The 27,109-nt window shown below is 44.9% G+C and overlaps 1 protein-coding gene across 1 annotated transcript in view; it reads right to left on the bottom strand.

Moving 5' to 3' along the window:
- col11a1b (collagen, type XI, alpha 1b) overlaps window positions 1–27,109 on the bottom strand; it is an 84,142-nt gene that overhangs the window by 4,205 nt on the left and 52,828 nt on the right. Inside the window, exons 37-65 of the mRNA XM_023822278.2 lie at window positions 26,866–26,919; window positions 24,778–24,831; window positions 24,197–24,304; window positions 22,912–23,001; window positions 21,791–21,844; window positions 19,089–19,196; window positions 18,513–18,620; window positions 17,603–17,656; window positions 17,186–17,239; window positions 16,420–16,527; window positions 13,416–13,469; window positions 13,201–13,254; window positions 12,971–13,024; window positions 12,350–12,403; window positions 10,885–10,992; window positions 10,683–10,736; window positions 10,238–10,291; window positions 9,066–9,119; window positions 5,525–5,578; window positions 4,583–4,690; window positions 4,312–4,365; window positions 4,178–4,231; window positions 3,147–3,254; window positions 1,762–1,815; window positions 1,634–1,669; window positions 1,462–1,515; window positions 967–1,207; window positions 324–436; window positions 115–183 (exon numbers count right to left, since the gene is read on the bottom strand). Coding sequence (XP_023678046.1) covers window positions 115–183; window positions 324–436; window positions 967–1,207; window positions 1,462–1,515; window positions 1,634–1,669; window positions 1,762–1,815; window positions 3,147–3,254; window positions 4,178–4,231; window positions 4,312–4,365; window positions 4,583–4,690; window positions 5,525–5,578; window positions 9,066–9,119; window positions 10,238–10,291; window positions 10,683–10,736; window positions 10,885–10,992; window positions 12,350–12,403; window positions 12,971–13,024; window positions 13,201–13,254; window positions 13,416–13,469; window positions 16,420–16,527; window positions 17,186–17,239; window positions 17,603–17,656; window positions 18,513–18,620; window positions 19,089–19,196; window positions 21,791–21,844; window positions 22,912–23,001; window positions 24,197–24,304; window positions 24,778–24,831; window positions 26,866–26,919 — 2,223 coding nt within the window. The remainder of the gene's footprint in view (window positions 1–114; window positions 184–323; window positions 437–966; window positions 1,208–1,461; window positions 1,516–1,633; window positions 1,670–1,761; window positions 1,816–3,146; window positions 3,255–4,177; window positions 4,232–4,311; window positions 4,366–4,582; window positions 4,691–5,524; window positions 5,579–9,065; window positions 9,120–10,237; window positions 10,292–10,682; window positions 10,737–10,884; window positions 10,993–12,349; window positions 12,404–12,970; window positions 13,025–13,200; window positions 13,255–13,415; window positions 13,470–16,419; window positions 16,528–17,185; window positions 17,240–17,602; window positions 17,657–18,512; window positions 18,621–19,088; window positions 19,197–21,790; window positions 21,845–22,911; window positions 23,002–24,196; window positions 24,305–24,777; window positions 24,832–26,865; window positions 26,920–27,109) is intronic.

The following is a 27,109-nucleotide window of genomic DNA, read 5'->3' as shown; positions in this document are numbered from 1 at the left end:
GTAGTCCTTTTCCAGTAAGTAGTGATTATCAGCTGTTACAAAGAATGGCCTCTAAATACATGGGGCACGCTCTAAGATGGCTCCGGAAAGAGAGAGTGTCCAACAACCACTTACTATTTTACCACGCTTAAATTCACTGAACCACGATCCTGGAGCCTCTTTTGGCCAGGAAGATAATCTGACCTGTTGGGAAAACAAAAATCAAGTCAACTCGACTGAAATTTCGTAATACGTACCTGTAACTAATACCGAATTCTGTATTCCTGGTGTTTTGCATATCAAAATGAACAGAAGCTGTGATAAATACTGAGCGTGTTACTCACTCCAGTAGACTTCTTATCAGGGTAGATGCAGGTCTCACCACCTGAGGTGAAGTTACAGTACACTTTGAAGGAGTCTCCTGAGCAGCCTTGGTTGGGATCGATCCAGTATTCTCCTGCGAATGATGTACACGCGTTACCTTTTGAAATGAGACCCATTCAGCGTGAACTGAGAAGCCACATCACAAATTACTGCTATAGCTAGTGTAGTGCATTTTAAATTCCTGGTCATGGGAGTAATTAAAAGTCAAGTATAACTGCAAACTAAAAAAAACTCATATGTGAGCAAGTTTGGTCACGGTCATTTGCTGAAACCACGAGTCTACTCAGTGAGTAAGGCCGCTGTGATCAGAAGGTGGCTGGTTTGAAATCCACAGTCGGCAGAAGTGTCACATGTCCGTAGGGCTTTTGAGCCAGGCCCTTAACCCCCCCCCCCCACCCCACCCCATAAAAATGCTCCAGGGATGCCATATATATTTGTGTATCTCAAAAAGAAGAGCAAGATGGGATGTGTGAAAACAAACACATTCCAAAATACCTGTACTCAGATGCAATTTATTGTGCAAATTGGAAATGAAGCCTCATTTCATTTCATTGAATGCTACACTAGCCAGACTCCTTTCTAACCCTGAATGTCCTCTCTCACCGTCTGGGAAGTCAGGCTGGCTGAGCTGTAGGTCTTTACAGGTTCTGGCGGGGTTGCCCTGTGTGCCCAAGGGGAACTTCAAGCGCTCAACATCCTGCTTGAGGTTGTTGAGGGAGCTGAAAATATCCTCCATTCCTTCTCCATAGTCCGCCATGGCCTCGTCGCCCTGGACGTCGGACGACCGCCTGCTCTTTTTCTGGTTCTGGATCGGTAACGGTTGGATGATGTCGCCAGGCGGACCCTTTGGTAAACCAGGACATAAGGCAAATTACACTTTCCATCCCTCAGATAGAAGCACAGATATATGAAACTCCTCCAGTTATGTGTTCTGGACTCAGTATCTCATTTTTATTGTGCATAGCCTCATAATACCGAAAACTAAAGGCTAAAGATGGGACATTTAGGGTTATGAGTTGCTTGGAAAACCCATCTCTTTGACAAATAAAAGACTGATACCTCCCAAAATGAATCTAAACAACTGAACGGAACACTCACAGGTGGACCAGGCGGCCCGATCATTCCCGTGTCTCCTTTTTGGCCAGCAGAACCCTACAAAAGCACAAGGTTACATCACAAGTTAGGGATCATTCCTTTTAGATAGAACCCTTACATGAGCGTCTGGAATGATTTTCACACAAATGAGGAAATTTAATAGTGTAAAACTCACTGTTGATCCCTTGGAACCTTTTGGACCTTGGGAACCCTGAAAACCAAGAGGAGCAGCCATTGATATTGGTCTATGGAGAACGAACTTTGTTTGTGAAAATCGTAATGGACAGCAGGAACTCGACTTACAGGCAGACCAGGAGGACCGGGTGGACCGAGCGGACCAGAAGGACCAGTGACTCCCTGCAAACAGGACAAAAGACAAATATGATCTGTGGAGCTGAAATGAATCTACCTTTTTGTCTTCAGAAATTTCTTTCCGTGGCAACATATAAGCAAAGGACTGTTGATAGGAGAAAAAAAATGTGCCCATAATATCAATCAATAAACATCACAGTAAAACTCAATAACAGAATACAGTGGTACCTCAGAGTTCTGATCGAATTTTCCCCATAAGAAATAATGGAAAACCAATTAACTGGTTCCCGGCCCCAAAAAATGACACCTAAATATGTTTTTTTACATAGCATTTAAACACAAAATGAACAGGATAAAACAAGAGCATTTTTTTTAATGGCTTCCAAAACGATAAAGAATGTACACCAACACTACCCCTGCCTTGCCTCGATCGTCCATTCCTTCTGTGTGCCACGCCCCCTCGTTAACCTCGTGTGGAATCCCCGTGTGATCAGCTGTTTCTGGTTGTTGTCATTAGTCCTATGTATTTAGTCCGCATTTCAGTTTGTTTCCGCAGTCCGGTCATTGTAACATTATTGTGTTGTTCTGCCTGTTCTCAATTAAACCCCCTGTTTCCCGATCGCTTGAGTCCTGTCCCTGCTTCCCTGGGCCCTGCTCGGCAGATCATGACAACTCCAAGCCATGCCCCAACACTGCGCCAACACTAGACTATGTCATGCGGTCCATTGTTTATTTTTATTATTACTCTGTATTCGTTAATTTGTTCGTAAATCGCAAACTTTTTGGTTGGAATATTTGTACAACTATTGTGTAACTTTTTGATAAGAAATGGCTCCCAAAATTATATAAAGTACAGTGTATTACCTGATATTTTCAATAAAAAAGCACTATTACCAACAAACGATGCTATCACAGCGAATGCGAGGCTGAGACTGAAGCGTTACCCTTTGTTTCCGCTGAGAGACGTGCCGCGTGACTCATTTCCCCGTATGTACAAGTTATCTTAGGTGGGTTCACGGTTCGACTTCTGAGATTCAGACCGAGTTCTAGGTCATTTTTTTTCGAACTGGTTGGTTCGACTTTTAAGGAATTCGATTTCTAATGAGTTTGAGAAAACTAAAAGGCACTAAAAAGCATTTTTATAAGGCATTGATTCAGTAAAATAAGTTTAATTTTTTAATGTGAATTTACCATGTAGCACAAAAAAATAAGCACTATCCTTGAATGCCAGTTCTAAGTGTTGACAGGTTCTGGTTAAATATGGCTGCCTGTCTTGTAGAATTTCCCTGCGAATATACACGCTGAGATTGTAAGAGGCGTGAGCCGGTGTCGGATTGGGTGCAACAGGCCGACCGGCCATTTCATTTGTCACTTACGCCATCTCCCTTGGCCCCTGCGGTACCTTGCTGCCCAGGCAAGCCACGGTCTCCCTTCTCTCCCGGCTCGCCGGAGGGCCCGATAAGACCGATTAGACCAGGATGGCCCTGGGAAAGGGAAGACAGACAGGGAAAGCTGGATCAGGATTGAGAGGGAATACGAGTCCCAAAATACGGAAAACGAGCTATAGGACATCCAGGGATAGCAAAGCCATCTCCTGTGCTAGATGTTCTTGGCACCAGGTTGCTCTGGCTGAATTAATGACAAGTAGGGTTGTCACTAGGGTTTTTTTAAAGAGGCTTTAGCCCCCGCCAAATTATCCTTTGCCCCCCCCCCCCCCCCAAATAAATGTACACTAATTTATTTAAATAGTGTGTTCTCATTCCTTTTCATTAAAATCAGCCCCGCCCCCAATACTGGCAAGGCCGCCCCCCCCATACATAAATCTCAAGTGATGCTCCTGATGACAAGCTTATTTCAAAACAATTTTAATGCACTTTCACATATAAACTAGCTGCCACACTATTAAAAAACAGCACTCAAGTAAAAACACATTTGAGGGAAATTAGACATGATAATAATCAACAAAAACAACCAATTACCCTGAGCCGCTATATAGCTGAAGGCTAGGAAGTCCAAGGCAATCTTTGTCATCGGTGCATTTAATTTGTCAGGTTTATTTTTTGTAAAGAGCACGCTGGGACTGACGTCACGCAGTGTCTATATTGCCTGCAGCGGAAATCTGTTTCGACACCTGCCACCCAACTCCGATTCTCTCCACGGACAAACGATACTCGTGATTACAGCCAGTCTCATTCCGAGAGCAAGAAGATGTCACTGTGTGAAAGCATTTTGGAATCACATGACTCGCACGTTTCTATGGCACCGGTAGAGGTGAAATGTGGCCGATGCCACTTTAAAGCACATCAATGCAGCCAGACCTGATGGTGCGAGGACACTTCAGTTTTTGTGTTACATGTTCCAAAAATCAGATAAAGAAATTCTACAAACATTCAAAACAACATCTTACCTTTTCACCCTTTGAACCAGGGTCACCTTTCAGGCCTGGGAGTCCAGGTGGACCCTAAATAAAATATGACACTCAGCTGACACTCTTCAAAAACAGTCGGCTCTTGCTGATCTGTGGGGTATTCCACTTCTTACCAGAGGTCCAGGAGGCCCGTCTTGTCCAGGAGAACCAGGGAGTCCTTGTTCTCCCTGGGAAGACACCTCTCATTATAATTTGAATATTCATGCTAATAACAGTCTACTGCACAACCCCAAAATGATCACTACATAATAAATATGTGATAAAACACCAACATCACAGAAAACCTTTTTAGGTTTTCTGTGAGCAGATACCGTGAGCAGAATTAGCCTGATGTGTTCGTGCTTATGGGTAAATAAAGTTCCGCAGCGTCGAGAGATAACTCACCACGGGCCCGGGGATTCCACGCAGACCCTCCGCACCGGGCTTCCCAGGGGGGCCCTGGGGGCCAACCGGCCCGGTTTTGCCCGGCGGTCCCTCTGCTCCAGCTTCACCCTGAATTTACAGGGGTTGAAAATCAGAAATAAGAACAGATGATAATTTCAGGATTCCCCTATTTAAGTGCAGTTTCTTTCACCCATCAATATGACCCAAGACTATGCAACAAAGGAGAACGGCAGTTTGTTGTTTAAAAACTCAGTAAAGCCCCATTTTTTACCATGCTGCTATCTAAATATGATGTGGATGTAATCTACTTCCAAACAGAGCCACTCCAATTTTCTTTAATAGAACAAAGCCAAAGTTTGTAATTGCGATGGATTTTATGCCAAACTGCATGGACAAATTTAAGGGAGGGAATAAATGATTTTGACAGTCGATTAAAGCCATTCTTACAACATTGAATCTGCTTGGTTCCATCAAGAATAAGGCTGTTTCAAGGCTTCAAAACTACACGAGGTCTTAAAAGAAGACCAACACCCCAGCGTCATCGTACACAAAGCTTCCCTGATCAAAACCAAAGCTTTCTGTCACACTTGTTCCAGAACATGCCATGTCCATAACAAACTGATTTCCTGATTTGAAATTTATTTCTTAAGTTAGAGCAGAGCTGTGTCCTTTTTTCCCCCAAACCGTTGGTTGAAATTAATTTGGATGGACATTGATGAGTTCATTCTGTGGGCAAAACCTGTTGTCTGCACTTGAGAGCAGAAAGGATAAAGCACTTTGAACTTCTGATATGACAGCGTGATGTGAATGTCGACGCAGAGAGCGACCCTGTCTGTTTTGCATTTCTCCGTGGCAAACTGGCTTTTATAAATGAAATCATCAAGATGAGCAATGACTTGGAAGTTTATTAATATGCAGGTAAGTCCGGCTCTAGGTCATTACCTTAGCTCCCTTTTCTCCTTGTCTCCCCTCAGCTCCGGCCATTCCTGGGGGGCCCTGGCAATGACAGCATAACCACATGACTCGTAAGTACGAACAGCTCCGCCCCCACACTCATGAGCAGTGTTCTCTTCACAGGTCAACGGGATACCAAGAAAACCATTTCTACACCCACTGAAGGGCTGAAGTTGGTTTTTGAGACCAATTAATATGCCTAGGTATCCTCTTCTAGATTTATGAAGTATTATAACTGTTTGGATAGAGTTCACTTGGGGTTTTGGGTCTTTACACTTTATGCCATTGTTGATAATATCCATCCATCCATCCATCCATCTATCTATCTTCTTCACCTGCTTGTCCTAGTCAGGGTCGCGGGGGGTCTGGAGATGACCCCGGAGCATTGCACTGGTCCCAGAGGATTGCGGAAACACTGCTAACCACTGCACTACTGCACCTGCCTGATAATTTATCATTAAATCAAAATTTACTCTACTTCTGTGACTTAATCTTTGATGTTTTAGTTGGTTGGCTTGGTCATCAGGTCTCATACAGGACCCATGAAGGTCTCTGCAGTTTGAACGTGGTAACCGAAGTAAGCTTCAACACCTTGCAGTGAAACTGGCTGGTTAAGGCAGCAGAAGATGAAGATGGTGCCCTAGGTGGCCACAAATGTTGCCCAATGGGTTGAATGGCACTGATGGCGGTATGAGTACTTTCAGATGGTTCTGACATGAGTAAAATGTATTCAGTTTCAAGAAACAAACAAGACAAATTACTCATTCTGTTACATGATCGGTCTCTCGACAGCAAGCAGAGTGAATCAAAAGAACGAAAAGCACTATAAGCGAAATTGCTCAGAATTCCATTCGGCTGGAAGTATAATCAGCTGTCAGCCCAGATTTGCCTGGTAGACGGCGCCTCGGAGAGGGCCCTGCCATTTCGGGGGTCAGGAGGAAATAATCGAATGGCGTGCAGAGTTAGACGAGAACGACACATGCTACAGCGACCGGAGGGCGAGGGGGCTTTCACCACGTGCCCCGTTTAAAACGTTTCTCTGAGAAGGTCTTTCAGAAAAGCTTAATAAAACACTCGCGACCTGCGGGAATGTGTTTCTCACAATTCTGTATATGTCATAAACTGGTAGCATTCTCAACTGCAAATGTCAAGTGCATTGAAATGACTTTAAAATACAAATGGATGGACACTCATAATGAAAGAAGTGCATTATGGAATCAGTACTTTTTGCAACAAAACACTTTGACCAGTATTAGCTAACCCCTTCTGCATAATATTGTATTAAAGCATCACATTCATATGTGTATGTTGGGTAACACTTTACATAAGTCCATGTTTTTAGCAATTTATAAACACATTCACAATGCAATATAATGCATTCATAAAGCATTATAAATATTACTATAAATATTTCTAAAAAGGCATAACACATTACAGCCATGTTTATTATGCATTATGAGTGCTCTATGAAGCTCTCATGTATAATATTTATCAAGACATTCATAATGCATAATTTCCATGGCAATAATGTTTTTTTTAGAAATATTTACAGTCATGTTTATAATGCTTTATAAATACATTATAATGCATTATGAATGTATTTAACAATTACTCATTAGAATGAGAATGTAGTGCCTGAGGTTGGGACACAGGGTGTGGTCCCGTGGTCTCCTCCAAAGGAAACACACATCCACATTCTGCTGGTGCTCAAACACACAAGCAGAACCTGAGACTAATTGGCCGCCCGTAACTTTACAAGAGGTCACTTGGTCACCTTTTTATCGCCCCTAGTATTTTAACATACTCCCACGCCTCAATTACAGGCCCATTTTGTCTTTAACACATCCCGACTAATTATGTCACGCCGTAATGCAGATTCAAGTAATACGGATACGGAATAATTTTAAAAGCGCGGCATCTTAACTGACCCCCCTGGCGCCCAGGCAGCGATTTCACCACCCCGCTGTAAATGGGCAGGGATACAATGGCGATACACAGAGAAAGTTGGTGCATTTCCAGTTCCTCATTCAAAGTAGAAAATGGACTTTAACTTAGATGCATTAATTACAAGTTTATAGTTTCAGAAGTTTTAAAAGATGAATAATGGTTCCTTTTCTTAATAGGCGGTTCCAGGGCTATTTGGAACTAATCATAGCAGATCTACATTATTATTATTATTATTATTATTATTATTATTATTATTATGCTGTTTAACTTGGTTGATACAGCTTTACATAAAAACCCCAACGGCAAAGAGATAAATGATCCTAGAACAAAATACAACTAAATAATGAAAATTTTAAAAGCACTGCCTTCTATTCCAAATAAGATCACGGTGAAACAGGAACTATTGCTTTCATCAACGCCAGCAGCGTAATGTGATTTTACCTGAAGATACAAAGGCTTTTTTTTTTCTTCTTCTTCTCTCTGGTAGATGAGGGCTCAGCAGAGGCGCTCAGGGTACCGGTTCCGAAATTGATGACTTTATTTCCCCTTTCTGTGGTGGAGGGGGTCACGGCTTTTACATTACTGTCACTCAGCCATCCCCGATCAATATTCTATTAGGAAACGATCTCTGTATGCCATCCTGAGTACGCTCACACCCAGATGATGTAAATGAGTTTGGGAGAGGCTCTTTGTCTTTTTAGTGCGTTTTCAATTTCACGCGTAGATTTAATATCAGGAGCCCTGTTTTTTTTTTTCTTCGTTCCATGCTTTTGAATTACCTTCATATTCGTGAGTCGTTTCATGCTGCGGCTGTTGTAAGTCTCCAAGGCCGTCCGCTCGCTCTCGTAATGAAAAGCCATCACGCCTTGGCACTACTCAGCTGATTGAATTCTATATACAAGTCTTGATGATCACTTTATCCTGCTCGATTTTTTTACGGAAGATTATGAAATTTAAATTGAAATGGTAAGTATTCACACTATTTTTTTAAGTGCTGTATATTCAAAAATAACGAGCAATAGTGAAGATGTTTTACTTTTTCAAATAAACCCAACTGATGAACTTTACAAGTAATATCCTACATTTTACATTATGATTATTAAGACTAGCATCACGTACTGTGTGATTGCCCGTGTGCGAGTGTGAGAGCCCGGTGCATGACTGGCATCCAGTCAAGGGTGTCCTACAGCCCCTGGCTTGGTGTGACCCTGCACAAGGTAAGTGGTTTTGGAGGATGGATCAACTGGTGAGCGGATGGACCACTTAGATATGATGTAATGGACATTTTATGTAATTCAGTGTGTGGCTCAGCAGGTTAGGATTTTCTGCATGTTATCAGAAGGTCGTTGGTTCAAATCCCACAGTCAGCAGAGTGATTTCACCATTAGGCCCATGAGCAAGGCCCTCAACTCCCAGCTGCTCCATTATGACCCTGCTTCCCGTATTGTATATGACTTTGGCTGAACGTGTCTGATAGACAAGTACATTTCAAATGACTTAACAGTGTTCAATTGCCAGCAAGAATTAACACCTACAATGGTGACTGGTGAGGGGTTCTGAATTGACCCTCAGGGATACTCACCCTCTTTCCAGGAGATCCAGGTGGCCCTGCTTCTCCAGAAGGACCAGATGGACCCTATGGCACAACAAAGAAAGCTGGATCACAGCATAGAGTCACACAACTGTTCTGCCAATAGGACGCTAGATCTATATTTAAAGGGAACAGCACAGGGCAGGACCGCCGTAATGCTTATGAAAATCATGTTCTTCACAGAAACTAACAGCGTCGGAAACTTTAGCTTCAGGCAGCCGCATTGCAGTTTGCTGCCATATTGTTCTGTAAGAGGGGCTGAATTGAAATTTGCTCAGGGCCACATCTGTAGTTTGAAATACAAGGCTCTATACCATGTTTAGCAATTACAAAGGCTACAAATGACAAATTCAGAGCAAAAAATATGGTATTATTAAACCTGGCTGGCATATTGACTATGCTCCATCTTTGACACTGTGGCCATGTGCAGTACTGTAGCTGTAAAACAAATAACATGTATAATGTGTGTGTAACATGGTCTTTCTTAATAAGGCAGCTAATTACGGCAAATAAAGGCATCGATTTTTTGCAGCAAATAAGAGCACACAGCAAGACGCATTTGGTATTCGCTCCATGAGAGTAAAAATGGCACGTCGGCACACAAGGGGGAAATTTGTATGGCATCGTGTGAAGAGCATCCTAATAATCGGACACCAACATGTGCAAATAAGCACAGGAATGGCACAGAGCGCCGAACAATGACCACTGAATTGGCATTAGGACTTGGTAACAAGAAATGCCAGCGTAAACTTCCTCGAGCTATTAAGCTACTTAATTATAATTACACTGGCTCTGGCTATGTTCCGGAATGTCAGGCGGGGGAGTTAAGTATACAAATCAATGCTGCAGAAAGAATGATGGCACAATTTCGCTCGCAGATGTAAGCGGTGCTCGTATTACTGTCCGTAAATACAAATCAAAACCACGCACTAAACGACGGGAAGTAGCTATGCCGTGTGATATCAAAAACATGCTCCTGTTTTTAAGAGTTCAATAACATTTCGATAAATGCGAAGCATTAGCAAAACTTCTATAGCTAGAGACGATAAAAACAATCAAGTCGGATGCAAAATGGAGAGAGAGTAATTAGACTGTGCTGTAGGGTGATGTAAGTACTGGTACGCTTTTCCCCAGTGATTAAAGCAGAACGGGAATACACTCACAGGCTGACCAGCATCTCCGTCTTCTCCCTTTTCGCCACCCAAGCCGTCGATACCCTGGACATGTAGGAAACGCAGCACTCAGATGATTTCACCGCCCTGATTCCTAGTGAACTATGAGAGGTGAGAACTAAACTGACATTTGTTTACACCAGGACAATATGCGTAACACTTGGTACAGCTAGATTTATTGTGGTCATATTGTGCTCGATATATCGTGATGATTTTACAGCCATTGGACAAAAAGGCCCAGAACTTACATACACATTATAATCAATGTTGCTTTTAAGCAAAATAGTATTTAATAATAACTAATAACTTCATATACTAGAACACATCAGTTTACTTGTATATTGCTTTGTGCTGAATAGCAGATTCCTAAATTAAGTAAATAATAACTATGACATAAGGCAGTGAATAAGTCTATCTTTTTTTTTTTTTAACTTACAGCAACACCTGGTTCACCAGGGGGACCGGGGTCTCCAGGAAATCCAACTGGACCCTATAGTCAAAAAGAACAATCAGAGATCGGTGTGCAGGCAGAAAATCCTCTTTATTCACATCACATTGACGTCATTCCTTCTCATAGTCCTGGAATGTGTGACATCACTTGACCCGGTTACAGAGGGGGAGTCTTTGTAGGGACTTACCGGGTTGCCCTTAGGGCCGTCATCTCCAGGGGGGCCCTTGGGACCAGCAGGCCCAGCAGCACCGGGGGGGCCTGCCTCTCCCTTCTCTCCCCTCTCCCCTTTGGGGCCCTGCGGGAGAGTAACAGCCATCAGCAGGGGGTCGTGGTGAGCCGAGGTTCACCAGGGGGTCGTTTTGGAGCAAAGACGGGGGGGGGGGGGGGGGGGGGGGGGCGTCTGTGAGCGTGGAAAATGGTAGCTTTAATGTAGAGAAGGGGGCAGGCCCATTTGCTAATTTTCAGGGGCCCAGCCACTAGGGGGAGCCCTTGAGTGTGTGGGAGTGGACAATTGTAGAAATGTTTTGGGGGGGGGGGCATGAGTTTGTGAGTGGGGATAATGGCAGCTTTGGTTTGGAGAGGTGCCCCCGCCATTTCTTTGTGGGGGCCTGGTAGTAGATCCATGAGGTATGTGTCTGTAACCACTGGTATAGTAGATACTGAATCCTATCCCAAAGGCCGCTTGGAAATAAATAAATAAATACAACCATCATGCTGTATTTAAATTTCTTCTTCAGTTACCCGAGCAAGACTAACATTAATGGATGTATGCTTTAGCTACATTTTCAGCACTCCCATTAAAAAGATGTTGTGCAGTCACTGGGAGAGTGATGACACTTAAATTGATTACCCGGCCCACTGTACAGCCATCAGCACACTAAATGATACAGATGTCAGAGACACCGCGTCAATACGGCCTGATTGATCAACTGTCACGCCAAGATGGCCGACTTCACAGGTCCCGTCAGGAAGATAAAAAAAAAACACAAGGATTAATGTGGGAAACCTACACGTAGGCACAAGGCACCAATGTTACCTTGTGATTAATATCCCTGTGGCTGTTTTCGTCTTAAAATTCAAAAGTTCTCCGTGGATGTAAACATCATCCTCGATGGAATACCGAGAGCCATCTTAGGCAACGTTGGTGCCTGAGACTGATCTTCTACAGACTTCTAAAGCTCGTGGCTGTTTGATAACACGGAGCAGGCAAGGCACTGATAAAGAGCCCCGCTGCGATGGTACGTGCTGATTTACCGAGGAGGCTCTGTTTGTGGAATTAAGCGATGGTTACAAGCTTTATTCACTCACAGACACACATAGCTGCTACATAAACATAAACACACACACATGTTTGGGTTCATATTTTTGTGGGGACCGTCCATTCATTTCTACGGGCAAAACCCTAATCCCAAAAATGATACCCTTAACCCCTACCCAGCCCTTAACCAAAAGTAACTAAACAAAAATACAAATTTTGTAATTTTTGGTTTTTTGATTGCAGTCACAGATTTTTATAAAATGTAGTCTCCTCTTGTGAAGACCGAAAACACAACAGCTTTTTTTCTGCACTGAGGTGATAATCGGCCCCCATGACGTAATATATACATGCCCCCCGTCCCACCCACTGTCCTGAGCATTCCTGAAAGGCTTACCCCAGTTCCTTGCTCTCCTTGAGGTCCAGGGTTCCCAGCTTCACCATTCTCACCCTATGGGAGATCAGAGACGTACATTCAACATCTCGGCCCAAAGGCTGAGGCCAGCGTATCCTCTGCAATCACCCAGGTGCAAATAAACAAATCGCTCCGTGAAAGCAATGCTCTGTGCGAATGCGAGTCGATTCCGTAATAACATAATTAACCTGTAATTATTATGGATAAATGCGCGAAGGCGAGGCAATTATCGGCATAATCGGATAGACGGCGACCGCACGCTTTTCATTTCAGAGTCGCTTCTGCGGACAGATATGCGGGGGCCATTAAACCCCGATGGCTGGGTGGTGTTTAAAGCAATGGCAGAGCGCATGATTGGGGTAACTGTAAATCAGACATTAATAATGTCTGCGCCCGGCTCAGGCAAAGACAGCAGAGGCAATCCTGGTCCTCACACCGGCTACAGTGAAGACCTGACTGGCTTACATACAAGGGAGCGGCCCGCCCGCTCAAGCCTGACGACAGGACACTAATAATTTGTGCTGCTTTATTCTATATGATTATCCGGTGGGATTGGATTGGGGGGAAGGGGGTGTTAGCGGGGAGGGAGCCATAATTGCTTACCTTTTCTCCAACTCCGCCCATTGGCCCTACGCCTCCGGGTGGACCTGGGGCACCCTGGCATTCAGCAGAAAGAAAGTCATCAGAGGCCAGGAAAGGAATGAAGGGAATAGAGAAAGGCAGTGATGACAAGGGCAACGCAAGGACCCCAGAGAGCACAAGCAGCAGCGATAACGATAATGATAACAAAAGACAAAAATAATAAGAATTCAGGAGGAGGCGTCGACACTCACGTCCGCCCCGCTAGATCCTTGCGGCCCTCTTGGTCCTGGGGGGCCTGGGGGACCCTAAAGTGGGAACGTCGAAGGGCGAAACAGTTATGCCAAGTCCGACAATCAACCGAGGGCTTAACAGACCCGTCAAAAGAACTGTCAGTTTCTGCAACTCCTTGAGGCATAGATGAAAAAAAGGCGATTCTGAAATATATCTGACAAGCAGATCATCTCACCATTGGACCGACATCCCCGTTTTCGCCTTTCTCTCCTGGTGGCCCGGGAAGACCCTGCAAGAGAAAGGGCATGTGTCTGAATAGCTAAGAGGAAACGTGCGGATCCAGCTTCAGAAGTCGGGAACGATACGGCCGGTGCTGAGATTAATAGGAACCATGCCCCCAGCTCGCCGAGGCCTCGGGCTCAGGCCGCTAATGCAAAAATTACTTTCATCGTGATTCGATCATGCACTGTGATACTGAAAAATAGGCGTTAAATGTTGCCAATTAATTTCCATAACTACATGAGCTATCCGTAATACTCCTGGCTTTCCTGCTCAATCACGTAGCTCTGCATACTTGGTGATGTAACATTAACGGCCCACAGCCCTCGGTCTTCCAGACAGCTGTCACTGCCGTGCATACTCTTACACGGAGAATCAGACGTGTGTTCAGCAGGTCACGCATGAATGATGCTCACAGCAGGCGTGTTTAGCATGATCATTTTGAGTATGAACATGCAACAAAGAAAAACAAAATCACGATTACCTCATACTGCTAGTTTCAAGGAATTAAATCTAAGAGGATGAACCATTAGCATACACTAGGATTTAGAATTAGTAAGAGTTTGCGTATAATTTGATGAAATTAGTTAAATTGAGATTAAAAAATCTGAAAAGAAACATCACTGGATAAATTAAAATTAAGGCAAATCGGAAGAGAGATTGACAGTGTTGCAGATTCTCCATGGTCATTTTACCCCATCTGTGCTATAACAACTGTGCTATAACTAATCTGGAAATCTTAATCTACTTGTCTAACGACCTCCCTGGTATTAATTGCTTTTTAGCGCACGATTTGACAAACACGCAGTGGGAATATTGACTGCAGGCCTGAAGTGAGAGTCAAACCATTTTCAGAATACAAAAATATCCCTCTGAATCCACCTCGTCAATGACAGACCACAGTCTGCAAATAACCAACATAGCTGCAAAACAGATACAGTTTAGAATTTTTTTTTTACAAAACAGGGTACCAGAGTTCACCCCATTCAACCCACATTCCAGCTACGATATGAGGAAACCACTTTCATTTTACATGTATGGTGTGGGTGGGGGGGGGGGGGGGGGGTGTGTGGAATGGCACATGTCAGGGAAAAACGAGGGAAATAAACAAAGTGAAAGCAGGAAGGAGGTGATGCTGATGGAGTTACCCAAGGCTCAGAGACACGGTCAGTAATTTCCTCAGATTGAAAGGAATAGACTGCTGGGCCATATGGTGCATGGTAGGAAATATATAACCGCCAGACCTTTATTAAATGTAGGAAAATATCTGGCACTCTGTGTGCATTGTCTGTCTCTCGTGTTTAATGCGCACACACACACACACACACACACACACACACACACACACACACACACATGCACACACACACACACACACACACACACACATGCGCGCACACAGGCACACACACACGCACACACACACACACACACATGCAGCTCAGACAGAGGCCTGGGAGATGAACCCTCTCCGTCTGTTTCCTGCTGTGTTGTAACACACATTTATTACCCCGGACAGATTTCCCTTCATCACCGCTGTTCCTCCTTCTCCTGCAAAGTCACCGCTGTGGCCGAGAAGCGAATAGCTTATATTTTCAATACCATCTGATATTTACACTCCCCGGACCGTAAAACAAGCCCCCCTCAAATGCCAGATCCCCAGTGGCTACAATTACAGTGCCATTAAATGCGAATTCCAGCCCCCCTCACAAATAAAACTCCCTCTTCACCCTGATAAAAAAAGATAATTAACTAGAAGTGTAATTACAAGAAACGCTAAGTATCCTATGGCTGATTGCCAGCTTGGGGGGTGGAGGGTCATCCAATACAATTATTGTAGTCAGAATAAAAGTTCATTATGCCCAATTAAAAGTCGATTTAGTCAAATAACTTAGTGATCCAGTAATTTTATTACACAACCGTTTCAACTTCAATACGTGTCTAATTAATTAAAGATACACAATTATGCATTTTCCTGGGTTTCTCAAAACTCCAAAAGTCTTATCAAGATGCTAACTTGGTACGCAGTTAAAGCGTCATTCTGCTCGATCACAGTCGATCAGCTTTGAAATCCAGGGCCTGTTTTTAGCCGACAGCTTAATTGGGCGACGCCCACTCCTGGTGCAGCACTGACTGCTTCTTCTCGCTCCTGGTGCAGCACTGACTGCTTCTTCCCGCTCCTGGTGCAGCACTGACTGCTTCTTCCCGCTCCTGGTGCAGCACTGACTGCTTCTTCCCGCTCCTGGTGCAGCACTGACTGCTTCTTCTCGCTCCTGGTGCAGCACTGACTGCTTCTTCTCGCTCCTGGTGCAGCACTGACTGCTTCTTCTCGCTCCTGGTGCAGCACTGACTGCTTCTTCCCGCTCCTGGTGCAGCACTGACTGCTTCTTCTCGCTCCTGGTGCAGCACTGACTGCTTTTTCTTCCTTTTGGAAAAGCTGTACACTGCGTGACCCCTCTGTACAGTCAGTCGCCCTTCCCATCAGAAAATACTGCACGTGAGCGGGCCGTAGTTAGAAATACTGGGCCCCCTGACAAAATATCACTTTGGGCCCCCTTGCTAGGGTTTTTCCGAGCAAGGGGGTACCGCCTATATTTTGCCAAACAGGTGGGGATGGTGGGAGAGGGCGGGTAGATTTTGCTGTGTGTGTGTCGGGGGAGTTGACAACTGTAGATTTTGGCACCCATAAAATGCTGGACCCCCGGAACGGTCTCCACGCCCCCTCTGACAGCCCTGTAAGCGAAAGGTGCTCCGGTGACGCTGTGATGGTTGGTCAAGTCGCAAGTGTCTACTGCCAGGGGAAAGTCGGGGCATTTTCACTGCGCTGCACGGCTGAAATGCATTAGGGCCCTCTGGTGGGCTGTAGCACATTTTATTTGGTTCAATCCCCAGAATACTTGTGTGGCTGAATGGTCCCTGTGAACTAATGTTTCCATTTCAAAGCATCACGGCGAGCTCACCTGCAGTCCAATCGGACCCGGCAGGCCGGGGAAGCCCCGAGCTCCCTCATCTCCCTTCTGGCCGAACATGCCCTGCTGGCCACGAGGCCCCGCCTCCCCATCTGAACCCTGGGGGAGGAGCCGAAGCACAAAGACACCACAAAGCCCAGTGTTAACACACAGTACTGGTGTGTTTGCCCGCTGATGTATCGGGATCGGGAATGTCTCCGGCACCATTTACCAAAAACCAAGCGCATAATTGACCTTTGGATGACCTGTGGTAATCCGATTAATTAGTCCATCTCTACTCAGTCAGAACCTTCTTCTCGGTACATGATTCACTGCGTGAAAGCAGCATAGAGCTCTACGAGGCAGCATGCCGCTGGATCGCCACGAATGACGGGTAAGATAAAAGAGGGCCTCATGCTGGTGTCTGATAATCACGCTACGCAATGTTTTCATGTCTCTTTCGTTTAATGTCCCTGAAAATGCTCAAGACATGCAATATCTTAATGGTTCGAAATACATACGCTTATTTTTGCTTTGCCGGCCTGTACCGGGAATCGGTAAAAGCAGAGAGCTCTAATGCAGTTTGTTATTCAAAGTATGCAGCTTCGCTGTGCGATTAATGTCGGGTAATATATTTCGCCTACTGTAGGTATTTATGAGTAAAGCTCGCATCTTCCCTACATGCTACATATCGGAGCTAAGCTAGTTAGCTATTTGATGGACCCAGTAGAGAACGACTGGTCTGGGCAGGAGGCATGTGGGAATCGCAGGCACTTACGGCAGGTCCCGGTTGGCCGATGGGACCCTGAAGTCCACTGGGACCATGGGGACCCTGGAGAAAACAGAAGACATATGTACCATGAGCAATGTCAACATCAACCCTTCAGTAGCTAATGAACAGTCTGATGGCAAATGTCATTTGATAAAAATGGAAGATTTTTCTGAATGAAGCACTTGGTGACAACATACGGACTTTAAGTCGACATAACTTAGCTATATATATTTTAGTAAGGAGACTGGGTGCAAGTCACATTGAAATTGGGGGGAGGGCAGGTGTGTGACTCTATGCCTGTGAGTGATGAAAGGTCACCAGGGTCAGTGAAGTGATGTCATCATTGCGTGCCTGACCCTGCTCCCTCAACCGTATGTCGCTTGGGATAAATAAATGTTGAAACATTGAGGAAAATAGCCTCACTTGTTCTCCCTTGTCTCCCTTGCTTCCCTTCTGACCCGGTTCACCAACTTCTCCCTGGAAAAATAAAACAAATCGGCTATCAGATGGTGAATAAATAACTGATCTCCTGCAGACCCGCAGACTGGGATCCTGGGGAATCTATTGCTGTAACACACAGGAATCTCCTGTAGGGAATCCAGTTGCGCAATTCAGTAATAATTATAGGCATAATTATAAGCAACATATGTTTCGGTGGGAAACTGTAAGATTATAACAAAACGACGGGAGCAGCAAGAACAACAACAACAACAAAACATCAATAATAATAAATAATAAATAATAATAATAATAATAATAATAGTTACAATACAGATGTGTCACTGGGGCAACACTGGTCTTCTTTTCCGCCCCTTTTTAATTCAGCTGGCTGCAGTCAGTCACTGTTGATGTACCAATACCTTGTGGCTATATTTGCCATTAAATGGTTACCAAGCTCAGATTGATTAATGCCATTACCGGCTCGGAATATGCAGCACAGGACATGACATGGGATTCAAATGCCAGGTGCTAGATTCTAAACGCGTAATGGTGCACTTCACAACGCACGCAGCAGGTAGTGCCGCAGCCCAGGCCATGCTGAATAAAGCCGGCTGTCGAACCTCCGGCCCCATTGAGGCAGACGGTTGTTTACCAGGCCGAGCGGTGGCTGAGATAAAGTGGAAGGACGAAGTCATTTCAGTACCTTTTCAGATGGTGACGTTGCGTATCACACAAAAGCATGATGATAGATAAGTGACAAACGTGTGCTTCTGCTGCAGATGGTCTCAAACAGCCACCGAGATGATGATTGATTGTAACTCCGTTTTGCTATTTTTTTCATAGTTGTGACAGTTACTCTTGACGTCCTGAAGGGGGCGATGCGGTGACTCACCTTGTCACCGTCCTCTCCGGGAGGCCCCTGAGGTCCGGCTGGCCCTGGGAGGCCGACAGGGCCCTGGATGCCATCTCGCCCTGCTGGTCCCATTGGTCCTTTCTCACCCTGCAGCCAGAACAACGCAGAACGATGATCAGTGCTGAACCACAATCTCTAACTGCTGTCCTGTCTCGAGGTTGATAAAATGCTTCCAGCAGCATTTATCATGGAGCTTACTGGACTGGACCCACCCAGGAGAGATCCGTAAGTCCCCAAGGTTATCTGCTGCTACCCAGCAGACTAATTTTCTATTCTTACATCGACACCAGCCCTGGCGAAACGGTAAAGTTCTGTGTGGACCTGCCATCCATACATGCAGGGGTAGATCCTGACATGGGCAAGATGGCAGCATCTTCACAAACCACTAGTTTGACACGCATGCGTCCGAGGCAAAGCGAAACTGGGTGAAGGTGCCAAGGTGGGGCAGTGGTAGCGCAGCTTGGCTAGGGCACCAAATGGGTTTCGACCAGCATGGCATACGTGAGCGATTGTCTTATCAAAGACTCCGGCAATGGTAATCCACGGGAAACTCACCGGACCCCCCTTCTCTCCGGCCGGGCCTGGGGGTCCCTGTGGGCCTGTCCGGCCAGAGAGCCCAATGGGCCCAGCAGGTCCTGCTGCTCCTCTCTCCCCTGGGGACCCCTGTGGAGGAAACGGGAACATCTCAGAACACCTCAGACCGAAACAACAAGCTCTTTATTCCCTCGTCCGTTACCATCTTCAGTGGTTCAAAATAACTTTTGCTTGTTTTTTAATTGCTTGTTGTGTTGTCCGATGTTGTGTTATGTATATGTGTCCAAGACAAGTTTCTGTTACTTTGTAGTAGAGAAAGTTTTCTTGAATCTTGAAACGGCAAAAGTTTCGGACAAGTAGGCCTACACAATAACAGCGGCATTGGGCGTTCACTTTCTGTCGTTTCCTTCAAGCAAGGAAATGCCCGATTCGACTTTCGTGGGGTTCTTTTATGAAGGACACAAATTATTCATGAGAGAGGCCGTCATGTTCTCGTTGACCCTTTCCCTGTCATTTATACGTCTGGGCAGCTGATGAGTCATTCTCTATTCCACAGATTGCCCGGTTGTTAGATAAATGCCAAAAATAGCTGGCAAAAAAAAAAAAACACGTTAAAAAAAACAGGGTTTTGTTTGATCTCAGCAGGACCCTCGACATTCATTTCCACACAGCACATTGACCGAAATGAATATGGCCATCTCGCTCGAACAATCCAGTGCACAAACACACCCCAAAGAGGACATATTGATTGAAAGCTTCTTTTATTAAAATCAATTTAATGTTTATTACCCAAAAGCATTGGCTCTACCATGGTGTCATTGTGAAGCCTGAGCCTACCTAGTTGAGTAAAACAAACTATTACAGAATCCCAATATCACCCACGCGTTTATGTAGCATGCTACAGTAGCATTTACTCATAAGAATTAGAGTGTGCCTGACGATCTGCCTGAAAATCAACTCCCTGTATGTAAAATTGACTGTTTTGGTGAGGTGTTACCTCACTCTCACTGGTCTATAATTCGTCTGAGCATAACATATTTTAGGTCAATCAAAAAAATAAAAAAAAACGAAAATGGATGAAACCTCTTTACATTTCACACCTAAGGAGGTGAAATACAGGTTGGATTTCAGGATTTATTGAGTTTAGCTTGAGTTCAAAAGAGCTGGACGGTGAAAGTTGAATGTTCACTGCGACCCTGTTTTAAAGCCTACAATTACACGGGCGGTTTAGTAAATGACTATATGCAAATGCAGCAGCGCGAGTGGCTGGAATGAGATTAAGCACACATTAAGGGCTACCTGCCAGCTAACGAATCTTCAGCCGATCTCATCTTTAATGCATGGAAATTACCACCCATCTGATTGCGTTGTCATTCCTGGCTAGGCGTCAGAGCATGTTAAACACCTTGAACGCGAGCGGGACATCCGCTGAGGTGTGGGAATGACGCTGGGGGGGTCGTGCCATGAGCATGAATGTGAAGATGAGGTATGTGGAGACATACCCATGCAAACACAAATATACTCAAATTCTCAAACACACACACACACGTTCAGACACACATTCATTCCTATGGGCCTCCTGTCAGTGAGTCAGTCACATTTGCCACCCCTAGTTTCCAGCTTCTGCTGTCCGACTGGCTGTTGGCACATGTAATTTGGGTGATGCCACCCAACAGCTCAGGAGGCCACAGAGTGACTAAACAAAATGTGCCCTTGTGCCCCTCCCAACTACTAGAGCCCAGGTGGCAGTGTGACACAAACAAATAAATAAATAACACCTGAGTATCTGCCCCAGGTGCCCAAGTACTGTGTGAATAAGTGCCAATCTATCGCTCTGCAATTTACAGCCAGTCAGAATACATAAATACATGACGAGCCGCGTCATCCAGCGGGGGGCGCTCACGTGATGTCACTCATTCTCGCTTGTTATCTCATCTGCATAGCTTATCTGGGTGTCTCCCGGAGGGCCATGGAGGTATGACGTACCAGAAAGTGTTTCCCGATATAGAGTCAAATTGTCAGTATTAAAAATAGCTCATGGGAGTTTTACTTACATAAAAATATTCTTAAGGCAGAAGGAAAAATTATTGGTTCAGAAAGATAACCAATCAGATTGTAGTGGTGGTGGGTCTAAGCAACTAGAAGAGGCGGGATCAACCAATCAGTTATCTTGGTCCCTCCTCCTCTAGTTGCTTGGACCCACCACCACTACAATCTGATTGGTTCTCTGTCTGAAATCATTTTTCCTTCTGCCCTCAGAACATTAAATTGCCACAAGCTTAAAAAAAGCACAATTATGGGGTGTCCACGCTTATCTGGGTTTCTGGAAAGGCTGAAATCAGTAGATGGTGCTGTTATAGTTGAGCTGGTGCTCTTAGAATAACATTACTGTCACCTTAAACCTCTCTTGGGACCTACCAAGGGTGAGATGTCCAGAGACGGTAATTACATCCCGTCGCATGTGTTTTTCCAGGATTGAATGTCGAAGGTGCCTCTTACACTTTTAAAGGGGATCAGGCCCCCCTCTAGTGCTGGCTTTTATTACTGTGCTCCGGAGTGATCCGCCGTCAGGCCATCTCTGACCAATCGTGACACTGCAGCATAAGGTGCCGCCTTCTTTCAGCGTGGAGCACATACAAAATTTTGAGTGTGTTTGGTGTCCGCCGACCATTTTTTTTTTTTTTAAGATTAGCTTCTGGTAACCAAGGTAACGGAGTACTTACAACTGGGCCAGGGGGGCCAGGTGGACCCTCTCCCCCCTTCAAGCCGCCTGGACCCTGCAAAGGAGAGCAGAGACGTGTTTGAATGATCAGTATGATCCTGAATTCCCCTTCAGCCATACTCCCGTCACTGAACACCAGCTAGTGCCCAGGGCTCACACCGCATGCCTCACACCAGCCCACTCACGTCAAAAATAAATCCCAGATAATGGCTTCATGGCGTGGCCTCTCCCATAAACAGTTGCGCTCAAATCTCGTCCCAGTTTAACACGCTTGCAGAGTACAGCCAAACCCGAGGCCGGCCCATCTCTATGTCTAGGAGCATTCGCATTTGCAGGCCCGTCGCATCTCTGCAGTGCTGATGAATCTGCAATAAAGCGCAGTCGCTTGTGCCGTCTATACCTGGAACCTTCTGGCTGCACTTGAGCCTAGTTACTGCCTGTTTTTCTATGTTTACAGGCCTATATTTTGTCCCCTCTTAGAGATTCTTTAACAAGGACGCGGAGATCGCTTGGGGGGGGGGGGGGGAATCGCTGGGTTGGGGGGCACAGAGGATACTGTCCCCCCAAAGACCTACCACACAAGATGCGCTGGGTAATGAGGCTCTGTGCCTTCGCGTGGCGGTAAATCACAGCGCAACAAAATAATCAGGACTGTGCACAGAAACTCTGACCTTGGCTTTCATTACTCAAGCACAAACATTTGTTTTCCATTGCGATGCATAGCTGGTCATGCTCCTGCCGCAACATATAATACAAAAAGGCCATTATTGTCGCTAAGTCAAACAGCTCTCGCCGTAGCATGAATCTACTTCATGTTGAGTAATGCTGAACGCAATATTTTCCAGCTTATCTAAATATTACAATAACTTTGTTTCGTTTTTTTGGCAATATGATTTTCCAAATAACCAAAACACAATAATACATTATTACTTGTCATTATTATTCATGCATGCATACACCCATCACATAAACACTAATCAAGTCTTTTTAACATGAACTGAAGTTGTAATTTTGACTTTCTGTTTGCTTCAGTTCACCTGTAGGGAAATAAAATGAAATGGGGGAAAAGCAAACAGCATGTCTTGCTTTCTTTTGAGTTTGTTCGGGGAAAATGTGACTTACCGGCGTTCCAGGGAGACCACGCTCTCCAGAAAATCCTCTCAGACCAGCAGGACCATCCTTCCCAGGGCCTCCCTGTGGTCCAGGATCACCCTGAGGAAGCAAAACAAACCACGGTTCAGGTACCAGCCATCAAAGGAGGGTAGGGGTGTCGGCCATCTTGGAAAAGGCAGCCATCTTAGTGGTATTCGTTATATTTTGGTAGCAAAACTCAAGCTGAAGTATATTTCACATTTGGCTCATTATTGAATGCGGATCATGGATCGATACAGTGTCTCGGTGAATCGACAAAGTGACTCGCTGCGAGAGACCAAACCATTTAAGAAAGTGCAGACTGCAGAAAATGTACATTTCAAGTACAGTTAGTCTACTAGCATTAAATAATCCCACGGAGATGAGTGCCCTGTTCTTGTTACTGTCAAAGGGAAAAGAACAGGATGTCTGTCTAAGGATGGCTAGCCCAAAGAAGACCGAGAAATGACATCGGGTCTCTTGCCAGCTTGTCATCCGCGTGCTCCTGGACTCACACCACCCGTGCGCACTGAAGAGTGGCATTTTGCTGGCTTTTTAGTGCCAGAGTTGATTAAAACACCTTAGGCCCGGGAGGGATGAAATGGAAGCGTGCAGACAGGCAGGAGAAGTGGCACAAAAAATAGACCCAGATTTAATATGAACGCCCTTAAAGGGATCCCTTCCATCTCTCTGAAATTTCTCTCCACAGCCGATCGATGTTGGGAAATTGAGTATTCCGTGTGCCATAACTCGTCGGTTTTTCTGATCAGATTCTGGCCTTAGCCACAGACAATGGCAGTTCTTGTTCAGATTTTCCTTAAGGGACACCTTACATCTGACAACGGGAGCATGAAAAGGCCCTGTGCTCGGGGCAGGCGGCCTACCTTTCATCTGACAACGGGAGCATGAAAAGGCCCTGTGCTCGGGGCAGGCGGCCTACCTTACATCTGACAACGGGAGCATGAAAAGGCCCTGTGCTCGGGGCAGGCGGCCTACCTTACATCTGACAACGGGAGCATGAAAAGGCCCTGTGCTCGGGGCAGGCGGCCTACCTTACATCTGACAACGGGAGCATGAAAAGGCCCTGTGCTCGGGGCAGGCGGCCTACCTTACATCTGACAACGGGAGCATGAAAAGGCCCTGTGCTCGGGGCAGGCGGCCTACCTTACATCTGACAACGGGAGCATGAAAAGGCCCTGTGCTCGGGGCAGGCGGCCTACCTTGCATCTGACAACGGGAGCATGAAAAGGCCCTGTGCTCGGAGCAGGCAGCCTACCTTGCCCCCCTCTTTCCCTGCAGCTCCAGGGAGACCTTGTTCCCCAGGTGGGCCTGGTGGTCCAGGGTGACCCCTCTCCCCGATTGGTCCAGTCTCTCCAGTAGGACCCTGTTGAATCAATACAGGTCAGTAACTGGTACTGGACAGAAATGCCATTATGGTAACATACACTACTGGACTGTGGTGAAACTTGAATTTACCCCCAAATACATCCAGGATAATTCTCCTGGGGTTTAGAATAGAAGTGCATTGCAAAAAGTGATTTGGTGGTTTACAGCATATGTATTAAGGCTGTTTTAATGCTAAACAGAAAATAGAATTTTCCCTGAAAGTCTCCTGGAAATAAATGTTTGTGCCTGTCAGGTAGGAAATGGAAACCATTAGTGTACGGGGCCATAATATATTGAGCTTTTTCTTAGCTATAAGAGACGAGTGACAAGGGAACCTTAAGTCACAAAGTTAATATGCTGTTATGGTCAGATATGGGGTTCTCAATCACAAAAGTCTTCTCATTTTACAGACCAACATTCCGGATCTGAGTCTTGTTCACCAATGATGGTCTGGAGCGAATTCTAACCTACCTGAGGTCCCACCACACCCCCAGGCCCAGGAGGACCAGTCTTCCCTTGAAAACCCTGGAGAGAGAGAAAAGAACAAGTCTAACATGACGACCCCATCATTCAACTATTTACAACGGCATTCTGGTTGTCCATTAGCAGCAGCCACCAAATGGATACTTTAAAGTCATGTGATTTTCCATCACAACTCAAATGTGTTTTCTTTATGCATAATTCATGCCTGGTGCTGCAATTAACTTCATTTTAATTCATTCTGACATCTGATAATTCTGCTGCTTTAAATAATTCCAGGTCTCTTACGTTTCAGTACATTTTCAGTAGAGCGAAACCTTGTTTTAAATCTCTTTTTTGTCCATGCTATATTTATTTCGTAGTGGCTCAGTGCATTAGCTCTGTTGCTGTGCACCTCTAGCATTGAGGGTTCAATTCCCGTCCCCATGGTGTAAGTGTGTCGTTTGCAGCTTCTCCATGTGATACAAAGGTTTCCTCCTAAAGTCAAATGATATGCATTAGGCTAATTGGTGTCTCTAAATCAGCAACAGCTTTATGTGCAGTGGTTTGCATCTCAACCAGGGTGACCCCAGTCACATCCCCTATGCTGCCTGAGATAGGCTCCAGGCCCTCCTGTGTCTCTCTGCTGGATAAATGATCAGAAGATGGATGGATGTATTCATCATGATGTCTTTGAGGCCACATTTCTTCATCTCAGTTCAGGCCCTAAGGCACCTGGACAGGAGAACTTTGCACGCAGAAGCAGTTATGCAAAGCACCCGCCCGTTCACCTCGACTGATGAGGGCCATTAATTTTACCTCGTTACCCGGAAGTCGAATTAAGGACTGTTCATTAACAGGAAAACTCAACACGCCGGTGAACTCAGAGCAAGGAGGAACCTTTCAGTGTGCGCTGCTGTCTTCCTAACAAATGCTAAAACAGCAGTGGATATATTTTATATAAAGCTTCCTGCTTAGCACGCTACCTTCAGAAGTACAGTGCTTGGCTCCCATACAAGAAAGCACAGAAAACTCCAGGCTATTTTGAATAAATTATGAACAGAAATTTGAATTTATAAGGAGGAGAAAACTCATATACCACAAAGCAGCGGCCAAGAAACCAATCAAGCCTCCTTCATATTGATGACAGATTGTCATCGGCCTCTATGTAGCAGTTTCACATAAAGACTTGATAAAGTCTATTACACAAAGCGTCGATTCGGCCGTTATTATAAGACGTCCAAAGTGTTCTCGTTATTGATTAGGAAAAATTACAGTACAGTGACTACAAAGAGGCTCGAAGACTAGTTATTATGCTAGATGTTGTGGTGAGGAGACAATTACTGCTGCCGAGCAATATTTCTTACTATACTGAAGCATTTGTGATGAAATAGACTAATTTTTCATGCCTAAAAAAGTCAATATCTGACACAGAAAACTCTCACAGCTGTTTGCCCACTAGTCCACAGTTCAGTCCATAGCGTTCTCCATGAGCTCTGCAGGGATTCCTGAAGCTTGAGGCCTATCCCAGGACATGCAGGCCGGCAGGCTATGGAACACCTTGGACGGTGCTGCAGTCTTGTTAGTTCATAAGACACTAAAAATCTGCTAATGAGGCATCATTAACCAGCAGGGAGCAATGATCTGCTAGTTATTTGGGAAGTATGGCTATATAATAGCATGTTTATCCTCTCTAAATGTATCTAAATTGAGAATAACAGCCTGGCAAGAGAACTGGATGAATGCCTTTTACATATATACAATAGAAGTAAACAATTTCATTTAATGAAATGGCTTCAGTGTAACCAACGTTATATCCTGAAAAATTAACTGAAAATCTTTGCCTCTTTGAAGATTAACTTGCAAAAAAAAAATCAGTCAACAACAAACGGTTTGCTAATTAAGGTCTCCTCTCAAAATGGTTGATTACGCAAAACAAATGTCTTGTCTCCATACTAAGTTTGGTAAACTGTTATAATTGACCTGTAGGAGATACCCTTATCTGGTGCAGGAAACATTTGCAGAAGTTTAGCTACAGTAAGCAAAGTAACAGGTAAAACAGCCCTTAGAAGACAGAATCTTGCACTGTCGGTAACTTACGGTCTCACCACGCTGTCCTGGGTGGCCAGGCAGTCCATCCTTCCCAGGAGGTCCCTGTCATCACAAAGACATGCTTCTTGATAACTCATTGACATCTTTGCACTTCAGGGGCTGACAATATATTATAATATGTTGCTACCATTGAAGAAAAAATGACTAGTTTCACCTTTTGATATCTAAGCATTTTGTACTATACAGTCACCCTAGATATGAATGAACAGATACCTTCTTCATAAAATAAATT

Source organism: Paramormyrops kingsleyae, chromosome 21 (assembly GCF_048594095.1).
Source record: "Paramormyrops kingsleyae isolate MSU_618 chromosome 21, PKINGS_0.4, whole genome shotgun sequence".
NCBI classification, from domain to species: Eukaryota; Metazoa; Chordata; class Actinopteri; order Osteoglossiformes; family Mormyridae; genus Paramormyrops; species Paramormyrops kingsleyae.
This window is presented reverse-complemented; position numbering and strand designations above follow the sequence as displayed.